At 37.5% G+C, this 21,749-nt stretch overlaps 2 protein-coding genes across 11 annotated transcripts; one reads left to right on the top strand and one right to left on the bottom strand.

Moving 5' to 3' along the window:
• Positions 1–175: 175 nt before the first annotated feature.
• ccm2 (CCM2 scaffold protein) lies at positions 176–10,598 on the top strand. Of its 4 annotated transcripts, XM_043219279.1 has the most exons (11): positions 177–515; positions 4,353–4,529; positions 5,087–5,170; positions 5,254–5,437; positions 5,550–5,680; positions 5,853–5,988; positions 6,185–6,239; positions 6,330–6,471; positions 6,604–6,742; positions 8,671–8,971; positions 9,979–10,598. In XM_043219279.1, the coding sequence occupies exons 1-10, from the start codon at positions 486–488 to the stop codon at positions 8,955–8,957; spliced, it is 1,365 nt and encodes a 454-aa protein (XP_043075214.1). In that variant the 5' UTR covers positions 177–485; the 3' UTR covers positions 8,958–8,971; positions 9,979–10,598. The 4 variants fall into 4 exon arrangements, with proteins under 4 accessions (XP_043075215.1, XP_043075214.1, XP_043075213.1 ...); XM_043219280.1 differs by having other exon boundaries at positions 176–515; positions 6,342–6,471; positions 8,671–10,598; XM_043219278.1 differs by having other exon boundaries at positions 8,671–10,598.
• Positions 10,599–13,868: 3,270 nt separating this feature from the next.
• On the bottom strand, positions 13,869–21,037 carry fam167ab (family with sequence similarity 167 member Ab). Of its 7 annotated transcripts, none has more exons than XM_043219041.1 (4): positions 20,900–21,020; positions 18,901–19,018; positions 17,559–17,900; positions 13,869–14,877 (listed from the first exon to the last, which is right to left on the bottom strand). In XM_043219041.1, the coding sequence occupies exons 2-4, from the start codon at positions 18,928–18,930 to the stop codon at positions 14,614–14,616; spliced, it is 636 nt and encodes a 211-aa protein (XP_043074976.1). In that variant the 5' UTR covers positions 18,931–19,018; positions 20,900–21,020; the 3' UTR covers positions 13,869–14,613. The 7 variants fall into 7 exon arrangements, with proteins under 7 accessions (XP_043074976.1, XP_043074979.1, XP_043074980.1 ...); XM_043219044.1 differs by having other exon boundaries at positions 17,559–18,146; positions 18,861–19,018; positions 20,900–20,925; XM_043219045.1 differs by having other exon boundaries at positions 17,559–18,044; positions 18,861–19,018; positions 20,900–20,925.
• Positions 21,038–21,749: the final 712 nt, after the last annotated feature.

Below are 21,749 nucleotides of genomic sequence, written 5' to 3'. Positions count from 1 at the left end.
TAAAGAGCCACCATACTAGAACTTATTACTATTACTATTAATTTAGAGTAAAAATCCACTACTAGTCTAAAACGCACTAAATTGGCCCAAATCTTTAATTTTCAGGGGTTCTGAATAACCCCAAATGCGTGTAGTTAGTAGTTTAATAAACGCTTATGAGGTTTTCTGTTTGCCTCGCAAAGCACTGTGGGTAGACGTCCTACGCCCAAAATGGCGGCAGGATTGAAAAGTTTGTTGCTGTTTTTGTTTTATTTTATGGCATTTTATCGTCCTGTGTCCCCTTCTGAATAAATCCCTATATTTATCACAGTTAAGAAGGTTGGTCGTTTGTTTCCGATCCACGAAGGCGTGATTTGGATCGGTGTTTTGTTTAGTTTAGCTCGGTAAAGCGCCTCCTCCGTGGACGCGTACGAGGCAGATGGCTCTGAACTCGTGGATATCACTGCGTCTCATACGATTAAAATGAAGAGCATTTGTACATAGAGATGGAGGATGACGTAAAGAAAGTCAAAAAGGTAAGTCGACGCTGTAATATTTAGAGAGTTTGCGCGCATGATCCACAAACTGCTTAGTAGCTAAGGTTGGCCTAACCAGAGATAAACAGCGGTGTTGACTATCCTCAGCCTCATAAAACACACGCATTTATTCATATCACTAGTGAGAAGAGTGTCTTGTAACGTTTTGTCGTTACTCGACTAGATTAGTTAGGTTAGGGGGATTGCTGCTGGTTTACGTTAGTCGCTTAACTGAGACGCGTCAACCAAAATAGTAACGTGAGAATCTCAGCATGTGACTTTACTGTGATTGTTACTGTCTCTTGTCGTTTTCTTCTCGGCTGCTTTATGCCATTTAGCAACCCTGACTTCTGTCAGAGATTTACAGAGCCCCCCCTATGGTCACGTAGAAAAACATTTGAGATGCGATGCATTTGTACCTGCATTTCCTAATTTGTACTGTCCGTTTTAATTTTTTAATTTTTTCTTGTAAGGCATACAATCACTAGCTAGTCAAAGATTTACAAACCCTGATATCGCGGCATGCTCCTCCAATTAAGAAATGTGTCTGCGCTGATGTGTGATAGATGTGAGTATAAAGTATAGGAATTTTACACGGTAGAGAATCATTTATATATTTAAAAATATAATACCATATAAATAAAAAAAAGAGAGCTGCAAAATAACACGTGACCTAGCTCTTAATACTTTTTAATTTCGAAGTTGTGAATTTAGGATAAGAATATTAAATACATCCAGTCTTTTCAGATACATTTACTAACTGTTGCTAATTTATATATGATAATCTAATAATAAATAGCATATATATATATATATATATATATATATATATATATATATATATATATATATATATATATATATATATAACATTTTGGATACATTTAAATTACAATTATAAAAATGTATATTATTTTAAATGAAGATAACATCTGCATTTTACCTATTTTGTATATATGTGCATATGCTTGTATAGAATATTTTTATATTATAAATGTTATATATAATACTAACAAGAAAGTAATTTTTAAAAACATATATAATATAAACATATATATTATTATTAATATTAATGAAGATAACATCTACATTTTAGGTACTTTGTAAGCGGTCTAATTTCTAAATTGTTAGGAATGGCTCTACAGATCTGTGTTTGTAATTTTGTGAGCACAGCCTAATTGTTCAAATAAAATGAAACAAGCCAAGTGTCGTCTGTGACCCTACATTGAGTCTATGTAATATAATAACTCATGTGTCTCATGACTAAGTGAATAAGCCTGCAGGAACAGCTTTATCTGATGTGAGGCGTGATTACAAGCAGGATTCTTCTGATGTGACGTTGCCTATCAGCGGTTTTCTAGGGGAGGCGTTTTCATGCCGAGCTCAGATTTTCCTCCTCGTACACAGGGGAGAATGGAGGGCTGGGTTCTCCAAAGGTTCAGACAGGAAGTGACGCCCCCTGAGCCTGTGTCTTAATCGCCATTGTGCTGCGGATGCTTTCTTTCCCTCACTCAAAGCAAAAGAACTATCTTAGTTTTGTAGGATGTTGTGTAATCTTTCGAAGGTTGGGCTTTCGGTTGTTATTAATGCAACAATGTGATAATGAATGTTTTAGTTGTCTAAATTAGCAGAGAGAATCAGTTTCCTCAAGTGACCACAGGGAGGAGGCATTTAGTCATTTACTGTTAAAATCAGTGTGAAATGTATTGTGTGTTAATAATGGTTATTGTAAACGGCAGCTTTTTTAGAACCTGGAACAAATAAACCTTAAACTTAAAGCAATAAAACACTTTCATGTAATCTTTTTAACCTGTCATTCACAAGTTTGGTGTTGATGACATTTTTTTTAACGGCTTTGAAAAAAAAGTCTCAATGCAAAAAATAAACATTTTAATAAAACTGTTAACTTTTTTTATATTATTACAATTTAAACTAACTGTATTTTGAATAGTTTTTGACTACTGAAAATGCGTACTATTTAAGAATTTACTCCACTAGATTTATCAACTCAAAACCGACGCACTGGCTCTCGTTAGTGTAGATGATTTTATCAGACAGTGTCACGACTATAAATGAGAGTGGCTCCTGGTTAAGATGTTAATGTGTCATGTTTAGTCACTATTTAGTGTGAAACTTTTTGTCACCGTGACAGTAAAACATGTCAATTTACGGCAATATTTCCTCTCTCGTTCGGTAGAAAATGTGGTTAACACCCGCTCATGCATGAGAAAAAAATACTGTCATATATTGTGACAGCGGCATAATTTAGAAAAATAGCGTCAAAACGCCCAGCAGAGCACGTCTGTTATATCCGGGTGAAGATCACCTGTGCACCTTGTTTTCTGAAATTTCAGAAGGACACAGACTCATGAAATGTTTATGTTCCTTTAGTGTCTCCTTCCTTGACTGTTCAATAATTTAGCATGTGAAAGAATTAAGCCTGTCTGAGATACAATATATTGCTCACACATTAAAAAACATACTGAATACTTATAATACATAACATTTGAATACTTTATCAGGCCCCTCCACCTTGTGAGACTCCATGGTGCATTTAAAATATTGAATAAAAGGAGATTTGCATTTTTAATACAATATTAATAAAAAAAATATATTGTTCAAATAAAATACTATTTAATATCAAGCGGCATAAAGGTATTCATTATATTTTGTACTAAATTCATCATAATGTGGAACATGGGCAGACCTTCAACTCCTACACTGGATTAGACTTCAAATTTGGTTCGTTCCTCTTTATTAATTACTTCAGTATTTTTGCACCTACTAGTGACTCTTTAGTGCAGTTTTTTTAAACAGAATGGCATTAGAGATCATCTTATAGGAGGACAGCAGTTTCTATAACCTTTTTACACTTTGCTCGGGTGTTTCATCACAGGAAACGGTGGTTTCTGCTCTTCCTGATTGCATGAACTATAGCTTAAGGCAGAACGTGACATGTTTGTGTGTGAGGACGCGCGTGTCGTGGGGTGTGGTTTCTTGATGCTTTGAGGGAGTTAGCCCTCATTTGTCACAAGCCACATGCAACCTGTTTTGAGAGCAGCGCGCAACAGTAGACGACGGTTGCATACGACAGCTGTCTCGGGCAGCCGGTTTCCATTGTGCTGTCGAAGTGACCGATCATGGAGACGGAGGTAGGGCTCGCAGTGCTCTTGCTTCTTTTCTTAAACGTAATTTTAGTATGCCGAGCGACGTTACAAATCCGCAGACTTTGAAATACAACACGGTTGCCTAAACATTCAGCCCGCCTCCAGGTTTCAGCTTTAACTGCTTCCAAGAGGTTAGAGACTTTTCTTTCGGATGGCAAGCTGACATTAGTGGTTAGGTTTACCGCAGAGTAAGTAGCAGTGTTTTTCCACGAATGTCCATTTCATTATGCCTCGCAAAGGTATAGGGTTTCTTAAAAGCCCTCAAGCCAATGTAGCGTTGAGACTAGTCGATTGTGTTGTTGTTGTTTTTAAGTACTGCGTTTAAAGGTGGAGGACCGTGTGCAAATGCATTTATTTAGCTGATTTAGGTTCAGTGGTTTAAAAGAAACTGCATATTTTTTTAAGCTTGATTCAGAATAACCTGCACTTCCATGGAGGCTGATGTATTTGCAGGCTTGAGACTGTTGTAGTAACAGTTGCCCCATCGGCCCAGAACACAGAATTCAAGACTCGTGCGAAGTGTACCAGCAAGATATCAGGAAGACTCATTTTGGGGCAGATAGCCAATGACCAAACTCGTAAAATTATGGTCACGCTGAAAAAAAGCTTGTGTCTTCGACTTCCTCTGGTCGTGATGTGATTTCCTCATTCTCTTTCTTTCTTTCTTCAGCCAGGTATTGTGTCTCCGTTCAAGCGGGTGTTTCTGAAAGGAGAGAAGGGGAGAGATAAGAAGGCTCTGGAGAAGTCCACCGAGCGCAGGGCCCTCCACACCTTCTCCCTCTCTCTCCCGGACCACCGTATCGACCCAGAGATTCTGCTCAATGACTACATTGAGAAGGAAGTTAAGGTATTAATTGTCTTCAGATTTGTCATATTGTGCTGTCTTCCCAGATCTTTTGCTGTTGCTGTGGTATTTAAGCTCTGCATCTGACAGTGTTTGCCACAAGCTTTTCACAGGATCCCGTCTTGCAGCAAGTAATTTTTACATAATCAACCTATGGCATACCCCAGGGTTCGATACTTGGTCCACTTCTGTTTGCAGTTTATGCCTCTGTTTCAGCAGATAATGAGGCACCATGGTTTCCACTGTTATAAATGTTGGTATCATCAACATATCAACCCTTGTGATATCTCCCATCCCTCCCTCCCTTAGTTTCTTAGCTAGCTAGTTAGGGACGTCCATGGGTAGCAGGTTAATTAACACTGCTGCTCCTAGATTCTAGTTCTCCTTAGACATAAAGAATAAATAAAATAAAACAACTGTGTAGTGCAGTCTCTTGGCGTATCCGTTGTTATTTTCTTATCATTTTTTCTCTATAAATAATTTTTCATTATCATGCTATGTTAAGCGATATGGTCTTCTAGAAAGGCTCTAAATCATTATTGTTATTATTGCTATTGTAGTACCTGGGACAGCTGACCTCAGTTCCTGGATATCTGAATCCCTCCAGCCGCACAGAAGTTCTGCAGCTTATTGACAATGCCAGGGTAAGAGTAACAGTCAATGACACTGGCCTTATTTTGCAATATGAAGATTAATTCCATCATTGCTTCTCTAATGTATTTTGCAGAAGTCTCATCAGTTGGCAGGGCAGCTGACATCAGAGCAGGATGCTGTTGTCAGTTTGTCGGCATACAATGTGAAGCTTGTGTGGCGCGACGGAGAAGACATCATTCTTCGCGTACCCATACATGACATCGCAGCTGTGTCCTACATCAGAGACGACTCGCTCCACCTCGTGGTGCTAAAAACGGGTACGTGGTTGAGCGTCATACAAAAATCTAAATGGAAATTGTTTTTAGGTTCCGTATCTTTTAGGAAGTCATTTTGGGTTTTCTTACCATGGGGTGTGGTTTGCGTTTGCAGCTCAGGAGCCCGGTGGTTCTCCATGTCATAGTACAGAGATGTCAAAGTCTCCCACTCTGAGCTCTCTTTCGGAGAGCGGGGCTGTGCTTGTGGAGGTCTGCTGTCTGCTTGTGCTGGCAGTCGACAATAAGGTTGGTTTGGCGATTTAAAGGGACCCATGCCTATGTCGAATTATGAAACGAGGCATAACAAGATGTGACAAGTTTATTGCAAAAACAACTGCTTTTGTGTAATGTACTGTAGCTTTTGATGTTTATTAAAACAACAGTGGTTCGATTATCACAAGCTTATCTGGTTTTGCAGGCTGCGGCAGAGGAGCTGTGTCTTCTGCTTAGTCAAGTCTTCCAGATTGTCTACACAGAGTCCACCATTGACTTCCTGGACAGGGCCATCTTTGATGGAGCCACAACCCCCATCAGGCATCTCTCGATCTGCAGCGGTGAGTAGGCAAGAGCTTCATCATTTTGGGACTTCCCAGTATAATTTGTACTTGCCCAAAGCCACAGACCACAGTCAGTTTCACATCACTATTTCATCTGGGGTAGTTCACTGGAACTGTATTTATGCTTAGTCTGTTAATATCACACTGACCTTGTAACAAAATAAGTGTTCTTCTTTATTTTTTCAAATGAAAGAGGACTCCTCGAGCAAAGATGTCAAAGAAGTGTTTGAGGCCGAGGCGAGCACATTGTGAGTACAGCTCGAGTAACTGTCCCCCGTAAGTAATGTGCCATTGTATCTCTTGAAATGAGCAATCATTGTGTTTTTGTTCAATCTCAGTACTTTTTCTAGTTCTCTAGAGGCGGGACACTCCTCTAGCCCCTCCCCCTCCTCCACCCCGGCCTCGCCGCAAACCATAACAGCCAGTGAGAGTGAACTAAGCACAACGGCTGCTGAACTGCTACAAGACTACATGACTACAGTGAGTGCTTGTGTGCCGAGTGCAGTGCGTAAAAATACACGTGGATGCCTGCTGTCAAAGTCTGTAATTAGTCTTTGCATTGTAAGTGGTCTTATCGTGTCTTTCTGTTTTTCTTGTCATCCTCTGCAATAGTTGAGGACAAAGCTGTCATCTCAGGAGATACAGCAGTTTGCCACACTGTTACGCGAGTACAGAAACGGAGCCTCCATCCATGAGTTCTGCATCAACCTGCGGCAGCTTTATGGAGACAGCAGGAAGTTCCTCCTCTTGGGTTAGTTACATATTGGGGTGTTAAATTTTTTCTTCTTACTATTACATTTACATTTACATTTACATTTAGTCATTTAGCAGACTCCTTTATCCAAAGCGACGTACAAATGAGGTAGGCATATAGAAGCAAATTAATATCAGCAAAAGGGCAGTAGTGCATAAGTGCTCTTGAGTGGGGTCTTGTCTTACCTAACGCAGACACAAGGCTTTTTTTTTTTTTTTTTTTTTTTTTTTTTTTTTTTTTAATTAAACAAGAAAAGGATAGGAAGGAGCAGGAGAAGAAGAAGAGAGTGCTATTGTTATCTCGGGCGGGACTACTTGTTGAGACACTGAGTTTTTATTGTTAACTACAATATGAGTTGCTTTCATTAAATGAAATAAAATTTGAAAAAATATTAGATGGTACAAATGAAATAAAATAAAATAAAACCAAAATAAAAAATAAATTGAAGCTAAATATCAAACAAACTAAAAGACATGGCAATGAACAACAAAATTGCTTAAAATAACTGAAAATAAAAAAGCTAATTTAGCATAGTAATGAAAATGTAAAAATACTTTAAGTCTTTTAAATAATAATAAAAGATTAACGCTGGCTAAAATTATATTTATATTTGCTTTTATTAGCTTCTTTTTTAAATTAAGTCCACCTAGTAGAATGTTTTAAATAATGAGATTTTGAAAAATAAATATCAATTGTAATCACTACATTCTAAATGTATACTGTGTGTGTTTAGATTAGATTAGATTAGATTCAACTTTATTGTCATTACACATGTACAAGTACAAGGTAACGAAATGCAGTTTAGGTCTAACCAGGAGTGCAATAAGCAGCAAGTGCAGGATATAGGTACAAATATAAATATATAAATATAAATATATAATATAAATATATATATATATATTTATAATAATATAATAATATATATAAATATATTTATATAAAATATAATATTTATTTATTTATATAATTATTTTATATATAAAATATTTATATAAAATAATAAATATAAACAGTACACACATTGTATTGGCGAGCTCTTGAACAGCCACAACAGTACCTTATACTCCGCCCTTGTCTTGTGTTTGTTCCCGCTTGGGTGTTTACACAGAAACGATAACGGTGGCATTTTCAAAAATTTGACTTTGAAACCTGTTTTCATTCCCCCAAAACAATGTTGTCGTGTAAAAGAAAGGCAAAGTGCATAAAAAATGCATTGTTTTGGGCTGAAAGTGTTGTGTAAACAACCCCTGAGAGTTTGCTGTCATGTCCATTTTTGTTGCTGCTTACTCGCACAAGAACAGCCTTTCTGTTACACCTGTAAGACGTTTCGACGGGTTCAAATGATTTGTGCTGAAATTTGCGACACACATTGTCGTCATCAGGGACCTATACGTTCTCCAAAAAATCAACATCAGTCTAATGGATCTGCAATAATATTGTAATTGTTGTTTTAATGTTGTGCGATTTGACATTATTAAGCAAATAACATTCAAAACACCTCTACAAAGCACACACGCACATTATGTGAAGTCTAGAGCACTAATTACTTCTAATTATTTCTAATAATTGTTTTTATATTGATCACAAAACAAGACATAAGGGGCCGAAGATTAAGAGACCTAAGTTTTTTGCGCTATTTCAACAACAAAAAATAACTCCAAACACAACCACAGTGTTATTTTGCGTCTCTGAGTAACATGAGAGTTCCGGTCCTGAATGAATCAACTGTTTAAATGAATCAGTTCAATCGTGATGACTCACAGCGACTTACTGCCACCTACTGGTGGTTTTTATTTCACGTTTCAATTTATTCAAATCATTTCAAAATTCAGTATTCAAAAGGCAATGAACACTTTTAGAAAAATTGGCTTTATAAAGGTAAAATGCCTATGTTGGAGAATTTATTTAATTTTTCTCCCCTCCAGGACTGCGGCCTTTCATTCCTGAGAAGGACAGCCAGCACTTTGAGAACTTTTTGGAAACCATCGGCGTGAAGGACGGCCGCGGCATCATAACGGACAGCTTTGGGCGTTACAAACGTACGACAAGCTCTGCGTCAGACTCCACCACTAACGGAAACGGTGCTGCGGGCGGCTCGGACGAAGGAACGGCCACCTCTGAGGGCGACGAATGGGACCGCATGATTTCAGACATAAGCAATGACATTGAAGCGTTAGGAAGCAGTATGGACCAGGACGGCGTGTCGTCTTGATGTCACGGCACTGGGTCAGTGACTCGCTGCGTGCTTTAGCCAATCACCACTTGAGATAATCACATGGGCCATCGGTTCATATTGCTGTCCATCAAATCTGACAATGCTGGAGTTCGGATACTGTATGGATACCACTTCCTGGCCATCCTCCTTATTTTTATACGTTGTGCCATATTAACACGAGCAGATTTTTTCAGATTTTGAGAATTGTGATTTTTCAAGATCTGCGATAGAAGGATCATGTATTGCTGTGGACAGCAGTTGTGTTCTTCTGGGATGTTTATTGGCAGTATCTGCTACCACTAATGAGAGACCTTGTTGCTGGTAGATCTTGCTCTTCGCGCTGATCCGAAAGCTTATTTCCACCACAGAATACAAAGAGCTTGTTACCATTTATTTTACACTTTTACTTTTTTTCCCCCCTCACAGTTCTGACAGAATCTCAGAATTGTGAGATATAAAATGTCAGAACTTACAATTATACATTTATAACTAAATTGAGAGAAATGTGAGAATTGTGAGGTAAAACATGTTAATTTTCTTAATAAAAAAAAAAAGGTAAATGTCTTTTTATCCCATAGTTTAGACTTTTTTACTGCAAATTCAAGTTAAACCTTTTTACTAATTCTATCCAAATCACGAGAGAAAAGCAACAGTTACCCCTTTTTATCAGTATTAAAAAAAAAAACAACAAATTTTCTCTCTCTTGTGTTTTAAGTTTGTCTCGCAACTGAGTTCGTCTTAAAATTAAGGGTTGAGAACCGTTTAGAAAAAAAACTTGCGCAAAACCTTTTAAATGGAAGTTTATTTATCTCGACTGAGAGGAAAAAGTCACATTATTATTTTTTTTTTAATATATAAAAAAAAAGGTAATTGACACTCTCACTTTGGGTCACTTTTTCTCAGAATCTCACATTTTTATTTCAGTCAGTCTTGCAATTGAGTTTTTTAATGTTCAGCTGAGAGAACAAAGTGTGTCAAATTAATTTGAAGGTAACTTTTTTTTTTTATTCTGTCGCAGAAATAAGCTTCCGCGGATGTGAGATCAGTTTGCCTGCGTCTCATTCATTTGTAATGCGACCTCTGATCAGTGTGAAGGAGCAGTTTGGAGCGTTGCCTGGTGGCCTTCCTCAAGCGTGATCTGTATTGCCTTACGTGTGTGTTGTAACCTGATGGAAGTGAGGTGCAGTATATTTCCTCCTGCAATGAAGTGCTAATCAAAACTTGACCCTTTTACACACCCTTATATTAACTGGCCGTTGTTCTATTACACTTCTTTTTCCTCTATCGTATATTTTTCACTTCTTCTATATTTGTTTCAGCCAGGATTGATTATAATTACCCAGTTATTATCAAGTGGGTTTCTTCAGGTAGGAAATGTAGCACTATGTATTTTTTGGTTTTGACTGAAAACCTGGAAAATTTGGATATTAGACAAAGTCAGTTTTCTGGCTGATCGCGAATGCAATATTCACTAGACATGTCCCGCCATTCATTGTATCTCCTCCGAGATTTCAGTTATCTAACATTGTGCCTTGCAGAATCACTGATTGTATCATCCAACATGGATGCAAGTAATATTCTGTAATCTGTACAGAACGTGACTGAAGTATGAGTTTATTAAAAAGTGCAGCACTTACATGCTCGGTTGTCGCTTGTATCATTTGAACAGTTTGTAGCGATACTACAGGTGGGGGTTTTTCACAAGATTTGACTTACCTGCATTGTGAAGCGTTGTCCCAGAACAGCTCCATAAACAATACATGTGCTTGAAAAACGTCATCAGAGGATGTTAAACAAAACGCACCTTTAACCCCTTGCCCTAACTAGCAATCTTTTTCCTAATTTTATATTTTCCCCTTCTAATTGATGATGTAATATGGGGTATTAAAATTATTTTCCCCCTAAAGAAACTTTTTTTGAATTGTGGCAATGTAACTTTTTTGCCAGCAGAAGGCAGTAGACCATCAGTAGCCTACATGATGGATGGATGGATGGATGGATAGATAGATAGATGACACTGAAAACCAGAGTAAAGATAATGAAAATTTAGCTTATCATCAAAGAATAAAGGTAATGTATATAAAAAAAAAAGTAAAATTTATATTATTTCACAATATTACTGTTTTCTAACTGTATCTTGTTAAGAGACTTCAAACGATGGTGTGATGGTGCTGATGCTCTATAAATATGTTTTATTAAAATTATATAAAGTATATTTATATTCCATTCGCACAGCTGGGAATTGCTTTAACTGTGCTCCAAATTCCTCACACTTGTGTAAAAGACCTACTCCCCAACATTGACTAATAAAAACCTTGACAAAAATAGGCCATTAAGAAGAATCCCTAACATAGGCGTAAGCCTGCTCAATTTATCCAAGCATGTAGCTATCACGCAACGGTAAGTAGGATTAAACGTATCCCACAGTGCAACGGTGCTCTCGCTCTCATTAGCGGATGTTACCTCTGAAACAAGAGCCCTTTGCCCTGGACAGATTTCTTTCTGCGGTTACCTAAAGGGTTAATTTTGGATGAGATAAACTTGTTCTATAAACCTGCCCTTTTAAATCTTTTATTCTGGAGAGTCCTCAAAGACACCGACTGGCATTATCACATGGCACCAGAACAAGCTTTGGCACCCGTATATATAAAACGACAGCGCCAAAAGTTTATTCGAGCAGAAGACGTTAAGTCTATAATAACGTGTCTCTCGAAGACGCATAACTTCACTCACACAGCACATACCTGTAATTCCAGGGCGCATGCATGCGTAAAAAAACCCTCATTCCTCACCAGAGCCAAGAAGCACATCCTGACAAACCGAGCTACTTTAGGGACACACACAAAGGGTGTCAAAGGTCGGTACCCTGATCCTGAGCTAACAAGGAGCTGGGAGCTTATGTCATGTTAGATGTCATTTGACAAGACAGCTGCACCGGAGACAATGATACGGAGAGACCCGGTGTCTCATTAGAGCTAAAGTTGACTGGGGACTGGTGGCAGACAATAGCTCCAAAACAACAGGTGTCCTGATGGCTTATAAAGGCAGTAAAGAGTGCATTAGTGCCCAACCACTTTTTTAACAGCATTGGTTCCGGAAGCATTTGTCCAATTCATTTTTCCCATGACTCAAATCAACCGGCTACAAGGTAACTCGCAACTTTAAAGAGTATTTGAAAATCAGAATACACAAAGGTTTAACACTGTGTACTGTAATGAGAGATATTACCACTATCTCACAGAGCACTCATGACTTAGTACACAGCAAAAAAAATCATGGGTTACACATATTGGGTCACTTGGGTAATTTTCTTAAACATTTTTAGTAAGTATAGTATATCTAAATATGCATTACGTTCATTTAATAATTTAGTAGGGAGACTATAGAAATAAGTGCTTTTTTTTTTCTTCTGTACAATCAAATTGTACTTGTAGTTGCTCAAAACTTTGGTTTAACCATTGATGCCACACGGACTATTTTAACAACGTTTTACTACATTTCTAGGTCTGGGAATGGAGGTGTAGAATTAATGACAGTATTTCCATTTTTGGGTGAACTAAACTTTGTTATAATTTAAAATCAATTTCCCTACACTTTTAGAAAAAAAAGGTACAATTATGTGAAGGTTTGAAAACTAAAAATGTACATTTTTGTGCTTACATATTTCTAAATGTTACGTATTAGTACATAAGTACTTAAAAAGTACATATTTTTTTGAAAGGAAACAGCTTTGTACCTGAGATTTTTCTGAGATTGTATCGGGGAAAAATGATTGGGATTTTTACTTATAGAGCCGGATTGTTGCACCCAGTGGCTTTACACAAAAGATTCAGTTTTGGAAGAAAGAAAATTACAATTTCACTATGCAATATCGTACAAATGGATATTTGTGCCAGCAACATGACCGTGAGTGTGCACTGCGTTTTTAAGTTTAATAAATGAGAGTATAATACTGAATAGCTTTAATTTTAGACGCAGTATCACTGAAAGTAGTTCCAAAACAAAACAGTGAAATGTCTTCACGCTATATGCTGTTCGAGGACCGGATTGCTATAAGAAAGTATTAAAACTGCTAAGTGTGAGACAATATGTCAAGTCCCAGAATGAATTTGGGAGTTTATCATAGATCAATGATGCTTTAACTGTACACTAAAGCCACTGATTGTGAAGGGATGTGAAACACTACCCTCCTGAAAAAGGGACTTTTCAGCTTTTGTCCGGAGCTGGTTTCACTCCATCTTTCGTGAGGCTTACGTGAATGAGAAAGCCAAGACATTTTCTCTGAGGTATAGGCCTATTGTTCTGAGTTATCCAGCACAATATTCAAGCTCGTTAAAAATGAGCAAGATCAACAAGAAAGCTAAGTGAACCGAAATACTCCAGTGTTCCAACAAACAGGAAGTACCTAAACATCCAAAAATAAGGTAATTGAGTGTAGTAAGGTCACATTTTATCGTAGCTTATGCACATATGTTGGAGGTTTTGTTTACAAAAACATGTAATTTGAATGATAGAGATCTGCTGAGACGCTCCTCCCAAATTGGGCAAAATGAAAGCACTTAAGAGTAATTGGCTGCATAGAGATAGGCATCAGTTCAATGTACACAAAGCGGTAAAATGATGAGCCTTCATGCTTGCTTTTTATAGTGCCATACTAAATAAGCCCTCCACATTCACTGCAGCTTTACATTCATCAATTATCAGAGGTCTTTACTGTACATGTCAAGCATAATAATTTTAATGTATCTAAGCAAGTTTTGTTTATAAGATATTCTTCCATATAAAAGATGTAGTGAGCTGTTTCTCTACGGCCTACATAACCATAATCATGAAGCTCATTAGAGACCGATTTGGAGCAAGTCTACATATGGGCAAGTCTGTGGGCCACACAATTTGCATTACTCTTGGGAAATTTTATTAATTTTTTTTTTTAACAGAGTGCAACATTCTGGTTCCAGAAGTGATGGGCAATTGATTTTTAACAGTAACTAATAGATTAAAGAAGCTTCAAAGTTTTTACTCGATGGTGCATACATATATATATATATATATATATATATATATATACACTGTATAGCATGTTTATTTGGTGAAAATTATCACATAATTATCTGATTAAAATGCTGATTAAAATTCACAGAATATGAGGTTAATATAAAGTACCATTAAATTAAAATTACATGATATGTATGTTTATTAATAATCAACATTTTTAATGCCTCGTCCGCAGTCTTGACCGAGCGTATTGCAGTGCATCATGGGATTGCTTTCAACGTGAATTTGGCAAGTCTTTTTGTCTTTTTAGGCACTATAATTAAGATTTCTATTTTGAAACAGTCATTACACATTCGATAGTTTAGAAACAGAGCATGTGTGTGGTGAGCAACATCATTTGATATCCCATAAACACACAACAAGGACTGTATCTAAGGCATAGAGCCGTGGCTAGTGGATCAGACATTTTTTTTAGACGTCACTGTCTGTTGTTCATTTGATTAACTGAAAAGGTTTCACTGGCACAAGAACACAGAGCAAGAGGCACAGGATGTTCTGTGACAACAGTTCTCTCGGGTTCCCGAAACAGTTGTCTAATTTCATTCACCTTTTGAGTCATTGATTCTTTCCTTTTGCAGCTGGGTCATGCGCTAAATGGCTAGCAAAGGGAAAAGCGTCTGGAGTTGATGTTCATCTTGGTGACTCCAATGAGGCGCAGTGGTGAAGAGAGTCCGAACCCTGGAGTGACGGGTCCATCACACAGAAGATCCGACAGCTCGTCACGCTCCTCCAGGCCAAAGGTGGCGTCGTTGAGCATCCGGCGATGCAGGTGACACGTCTGCTCCACTTTGAGCTTGTTAATGTCACCGCGGAGTCGCATAAGCTGGCGGGCCAACTGCTGGTCCTGGATGCGCATCTCCATCTGTGAAGGAGTAAGAAGAGCAGGAGAAACGATTTACTTCTGTCGTTAATAACTCCCCATCACGTAACACAAATTTATAATGAAATCTGATAAAGCTTTCTGACCCTGCATAGACCGCAACACAACTACCACGTTCAAGAACGAGAAAGGTAGCGAACAAAATCGTTAAATTAGTCCAAGACGTCTTTATGAAACTACAAGAGTTATAATTGTGCACAAAGATAATCTGTGTCAGTCGATGTAGGGTGAAAAAAGTTAATTAAAGGTCTTACAGGATTAAAACAATTAATGACAACATTTTCATTTTTGGTTATACCTTTAAAGGCAAAGGAAATAAAAATGACCCTATATTTTATTCACCCCCAAGCCATCCTAGGTGTATATGACTTTCTTCTTCCAAATGAACACATTCGGAGATTTTAAAAACACTCTCCTTGCACTTTCAAGCGTGGTAATGCTTGTGGATAACAGCCATTACTTTGAAGCTTAGTAAATCTACTGTGACGTAAAACAACTAACCTATACGTCTTCGGGGGGCTGTCACATGTCCTCTGATGCAGAATGATGGGTTTTTGTAAAAAAAAAAAAAAAAATTATAGTTTTAAAATTATAATGTAAATAACTGACTGACTGAGTTCCAGCTTTTCTGCTGACTTCTGACGCGACGTACAACATGAGACGTAAGTTGCGTCATACGTCGAGTCGTAGGTCACACATCAATTAACTGGTGATGAAATGTCACTACTAGAAACATTTTTGTTACAAAAACCCATCAATCTGCTCCAGAGGACATGTGATATCCCCCTGACGTCCCATACGTATATCAGAGTTACGGGGATTTAAAATAACGGGCGCTATCCACAAGCTTGGAAGAGCCAAGATACATTTTTTAAAGGCAAGCGCTAAGCACTAAGTGCACATAGCAATGGACGCTATTTACCCCAGTTGAAAATATCATTTTTTAGAATAGAATATTGTCTTAGCATAGATGCTATTTACACTGGATTCTATTTACACTAATTGAAAAGAGCAGCATTATTTAAGTGTAAGTAGCATTTTCTGCTATTTATATTTATGCGGGTCATATACATCTAGGATGGCTTTAGGGTGAGTAAAATATGGGGTAATTTTCATTTTTGGGTGAACTATTTCTTTAAGGATGAATTTTATGGCTTTGTGCCTCCTCAGATTACCTAATGACAATGATGAAGCATTTACTTAGACATAATGATACAGTATGTACTTATTTTAAACATTATACGTTTAGATTTAGGGTTCTCCACTGGCCATCAAGGTTCACTTCCCTCATTTCTTCACAATTAACTGAAAAATGACTAGTACATGACAAACATTCATTTCAGTATTATTACTCCAGCCTTCACGATCATTATCATTCTAATCATTCTGACCTGGTGCTCATAAAACATTTATTGTTATTATCAATGCTGAAAACGTTTGTGCTGCTTAAATGTTTTAAAATAAATCCTCTGTAACATTTTAAATCTTTATTTTCAAGTTTGATCAGATGAATGCATTCTCTTTTAATGAACAGAAATTTTACTGAACTTTAATTTTTCTAAACTTCGATATGGAAATGTAAATCTCTGTCTTTGTGTCTGGTGTTTAAGGACAGTTTGTTGTTGTTTTTCGTGTCCCATGTGCTCTGTGTGCCCTACTTTCTGTTCCCCTGTTGATTCTATCATTGTGTTCAGGTGTGTCCAGTTAATTATGTCGTTTACCTTTAGTTATATAAGTTCCTGTTGTTAAATTGTCCGGTCTTGTCTATGTATGTGTGTGGTTCAAGGCTGCCTACCTGCCTGTCCGTATTCTTAGTTACTCTTTTGTGGAAGATTAAAGACTGTTAATAGTGATATTCTCGTTGAGTGCTCCTACCCGTAACAACATGGCAAAATGCCTGGCATTGACATAAAGCTACTTAATTGCTACTCACCATTTAAACAAACATGGGCATGTAGAGTCGACACACTTTTGTCAGTTTCAGGAGGTGAAATGGATCTTCACAAGTCCCCTATTACTGCAACTTGCCTCGTTTTAATTTTTTTTGTGTTTATGGACACACACAGAGCAGTGGAAAGGCTTCTGATGTGGCTAAAGGAGTCTCATTGCATGCCTTGGTTGTAATGGCCTGTGCATAAAAATATGCCTTGAACCACACGGCTGATGGGAAGAGAAGTGATTACACTTAGAGGAAGAGAGAGCGATCACCTCTCATGCTCATCTGCTCACCATCTTTTCCACTCACTTTAACATAAATGGCCATCTCTCACGCAGTGATGTAGTAATGGAGGCTTGTGCAGTCACTCCATAGTTTCATTTAAATGACCTAACTAATGGGGACGCTGTTCTTTTTTATTCCCTTATAAAGATGATTGCAAAATAGCAGCAAGAATTTTTAAAAATGTGCCTGTAAAGATAGTTTTATTGAAAATGGATTTTTTAAAAAATCAGTACAGAAAAACATTCTACAAATTTAATAAGGTATTTATTATTTATACAAATGTCACAAATGATAAATTTTATTTCTATATCATATTAATTACAGCTTTTAGGAGTTGCACCACATGACATTTTACCGAAAACTGAAGTAGTCTTGACATAAAAGGTCAGGTTTTCTTTTATTTTAAGAGATGCTGACACGCAGAAATCTAAATGTTACTTACCAGTTCTTTTCTGAGCCAAACCAGAGCTTCATCGATATTATCAAATCCTCCAAGGCTTCTAGAAATCAGGGTGTTTCCTGCAGTCACTTGTGAGTTCTTTGGTGTGACGTCAGGCTTGAGTCCAGCAGCTTTCTCCAGCTCTGATGAGCCCTCTGACAAGGCTAAGCCTTTGGAGCTTTGAGCTTCCACTCGTTCCTTCCACTCAAGATAGGACGGCCTTCTGGTCTCGAGCCTGAGCTTCTCAGTCAGCGCTTTCAGGTTTCTCAAATGGTCATCTGGGGCAACCTCCAGACCATCACAGTCCTCTATATTAATCTGAGGTATTGAGCTGGCGTCCATGGCCTTTTGAGGAAGTGGTAGAGTCGCCAAAAATAAACAGTGAAAATCAATTTAAGGGGTCAGATGATCTCTTTGCCTTGTTGGATCAATAAAGATACAGTAGACCTTTGTATTTGCTTGCAGTAACAGGGTGGTATGTCTGTGGAGCTATAAAATAAATCAACAACGCAGATATTGAGCTTCCATTTTTCCAGCTGTATTGTTTCCGTAGTGTATCCGTCCTAACACATCTTGCTTCTTGATCCTTTCCTTCAATTGAAATGAACGCGGTTATCTTTTCATCATTTACAAGTTTAGGCCTAATATTAAAGATTTATGTGTTTTAATATAAACATATAAAAAGTATATAAAGTTTCCAGTTGACGGTTTTAACATAAACAAGCACACTTAATGTGTAAAGAAAAAAAAGACACTTAAGAAAAGATAAATAATAAAAAGAAAAGATACCTAATAACTAGGTTTTTATATTTTACAATCTGATATTTATTCATTTAAATAACATGTATTTAGTATTTTTTAATAACTATTTATAATTATTACACAATCAAAAATGCTCATGCTTTCTAGGTGATTCAGTTTGTTTTCACAATGAACATATTTACGCTGATTCAAATACCATATTCTGAAGATCTGTTTACTTAAATATAATTAAATACAAAATTATATTTCAAAGTTTTAAATAAAAGACTATTGGAGAGTTTTACAAGAAATTCCAATTTCTGAGCGTAATATTGTTAAGCCTATATTATACAGTGTTTGTTTCAGTGTAGATGACAATACCTAGTAATAAACTGTACAGTGACCACATTATTTGTGTAAGTGAAAACGTTGTTTAGCTACTTAGCAGACGCTATAAAAATAAGAAGACAGACAAATTCTGTATTGGATAGATTATCTGGTTTTAATTTGTAAAACCAGAAGCTGTTCCTCTGAAGTAAATCATGGTTAAAATGGGAAGTTTACCGAACACATGGACTCTTTCCATCCGTGCCTCATATCTCACCGTGGATCTTAGAAAGCTGGCGGTTGCCATAGCAACTAAGCCCAGCCAATGAGTCAGCAGCGCTGAAGACCGTCTGCTCCAAAGAACTAAATGTCACTCCTCACCAGAGCAGCCAGACCTGTGACGACCACGAAACAACATAATGCCGCTCGCTTACGGCCTCTCATTTCTCTAATACAGAGAACACAATCGCAAGAAGTTCCGTTACACGGCGATGCATCAGCATTGTGCTCATAATCGAATTAGCCTCAGGACCACCCACACTCTTAATGCTTTCCCGCAAAGCTGTCTGTCCAATGTACTTGTGATATAGTGTTTGGCGCGCTGCCTTGGCGTCTTTCATCGCCGCAGCTGCTCTAGGAACGCGTTCTTCCCATAAGAGGAGTGTGCTGGTTGTTAATTGGCCCCACATTAACCTCCACACGGCTGCGGGCCTAATCACGCTCCTGAAGTCTCGGCTCATTGAGCGCTCTGCTCCACCTCCCTCACTGTGTGTGGCAGCACTAACGTGACTCATCTCACGGGGGGACCCATTCATCCCAGACCACTCTCACTTTAGTCTGTGCTTCTAAAAAAAAAACATACGGACTGCATACCAACACTTTAACATATACACTTCTTATTTTATTTATTTTTTTATATTTTATATCTTATATATATATATATATATATATATATATATATATATATATATATATATATATATATATATATATATATATATATTTTTTTTTTTAATTTTTTTTTTTTTTTCTTACTTTATATACTCTTTTATATATCTTTTATATTTTATATATACTCTTTTATATATATATATTTTTAGACGCTGGACGGTTGCAAAAAAGCCTTTCGCTGCACGTCGTACCATGTATGTATGTGTATGTGACAAATAAAATTTGAATTTGAATTTGATTTGACAACTTTAAATAGAGCTTGAGACTCTACAAAGAGAATGAAAATACTGTACATTTTGTAATACGTACGACCTGGCGAGATCTGCCCTCACTTGATTTAATTAAACGTAGCGCTTTACTTTACGGTCCTGTTCTGCGTGTGCATGCTGTTTACTCATTGTAGTAATTACAGGTTAGTAACTGCGCTGGCCCTGAAGCTACCCGTAAACCTAACCTTGACCCATGTGGTTACCAGCACTTTTTCAGGTAAGGACTCAAGACACACACTGCAACCCAATCTATAATATAATATAATAACCTGGAAAATGTCTCATTTTTATTCCCTTTTCGTGAATAATGTCGGTTTCGAGTGCTGTATCTTTCCCTCTTGCAGATCTCAGGGGAAAATTGTTCCTTTTTCCAGACATATGAAATGTTTTTTCGGGCCAAACAGACAGTTGGGAACACTGGGCATGACTGCATTTATCCACGTCTAATTACATGCGGCGAACCTTGCTGTCGTATATCTGGAGGGCAAATCTTGGTTTCTCAGCATAAAATGATTCTCTGATTTGGAGCGAAGATGAACCAGAGTCTCACTTCGCAATGATGGTCATAAATATCGCCTTGATGTTTAATAGCTTGCAGCTGAAGCTGTTACGCCGTGTAACAACACCACTTTGATTATTACCAAAGAGTTTATTTATTCGATTTGTCAAATAGCAACGATTTACTCAGCCCTGGTAGACACAGACCAAACGAAAACGGGCGTCTAGGCAATTTATGAACACGAAATTAGTCTAACTTTCCTTTTTTAAACACAATAATGACTTAGTGAAAGTTATTATACGAGCCCAATCAGTCTATTAGAATAAAACTTCACGAAGCGGATACATCCTGCGTAGAAAAACATTTAAAGTAATTAACTTTAGTCATCTAAAGAAAAAGGAAAAAACTTAATGCACTCAGTGGGACAGGCAAAGTATCAGCCAGCTCAACAGTGGCTCTTCATATCCGACACAGTTTTTTGATCAAGTTTATACGTGGTTTAGAGAGCCAGGGCTCTCTCTTTTTGCAGATAGCATTAAGGAAAAGCCGATTCTTACCTTCATAGTAGTTTGTTAGGCACTTGTGCTCCTCGCGTCCTGCTCTAGAGGAGAGCACAGTAACACTGCTCGTACTCCACACTTGTTTCTTGAATGAGATGAGAGGCTTGAATGGAGGAGGGGCGTGAGTTGCGTCAGGTTGTGGTTGTCCTGGAGACGGGCAAGAATCCGCACAAAGCCGCGAGTCCCGCAGCATCTCCCGGATCTCACGGAGAGGAGAGGCCAAGCAGCACGCCTCTGAAACTCACAAACTCTCCCGCCACATCACAATCTTATGAGAGCACTATTGAGCACTTCAGGCTTTTTAAAAGCCCCGTCTTGAGTCAAATTATGCATACATTTAATCCTGAATATTTGTTTCACGGAGGATGCGTGTTATATTGTGTATTTTGGTTCTTTAAAAAAAGCAGGAGCAGAAAATTAAAACGCCACTTTCGGGATGTGTCTATTTCCAAACGCCCTATTACTTAAGATCGAAAAATGCATAAATAGTTCGTATTTGAACTGCTTATTGACGACCATTTATTACGGCCGTGTGACCTCTGGTGGAGATTGTCGATAATAAACCTTGCATTTGCAGAATTTAAATTCAACCTTGCAGAATTTAAATACTTAATCACATAAATATAAATCACAAGCACTGCATATTTTAAGCGGCGGCCGTAAGGGACGCCCACAAAAATCGCCTGAAAATTTTCGTATTTTTAAATTTGATCCTTCTGAAAATCGCTCTACATCCACCGGTTAAAATATTGTAACTTACACAACAAAAAAGTAGTTATTGAAAAACAGTAGACGGATATATGAACATGTATTAATAGCCCTAGCGAATATTTTTAACGTTAATAAT

The sequence above is a fragment of the Puntigrus tetrazona genome, chromosome 20 (genome assembly GCF_018831695.1).
Source record: "Puntigrus tetrazona isolate hp1 chromosome 20, ASM1883169v1, whole genome shotgun sequence".
Taxonomy (NCBI): Eukaryota; Metazoa; Chordata; class Actinopteri; order Cypriniformes; family Cyprinidae; genus Puntigrus; species Puntigrus tetrazona.
The sequence above is the reverse complement of the archived record's forward strand: the minus strand, read 5'-3'. Positions and strand labels throughout refer to the sequence as shown.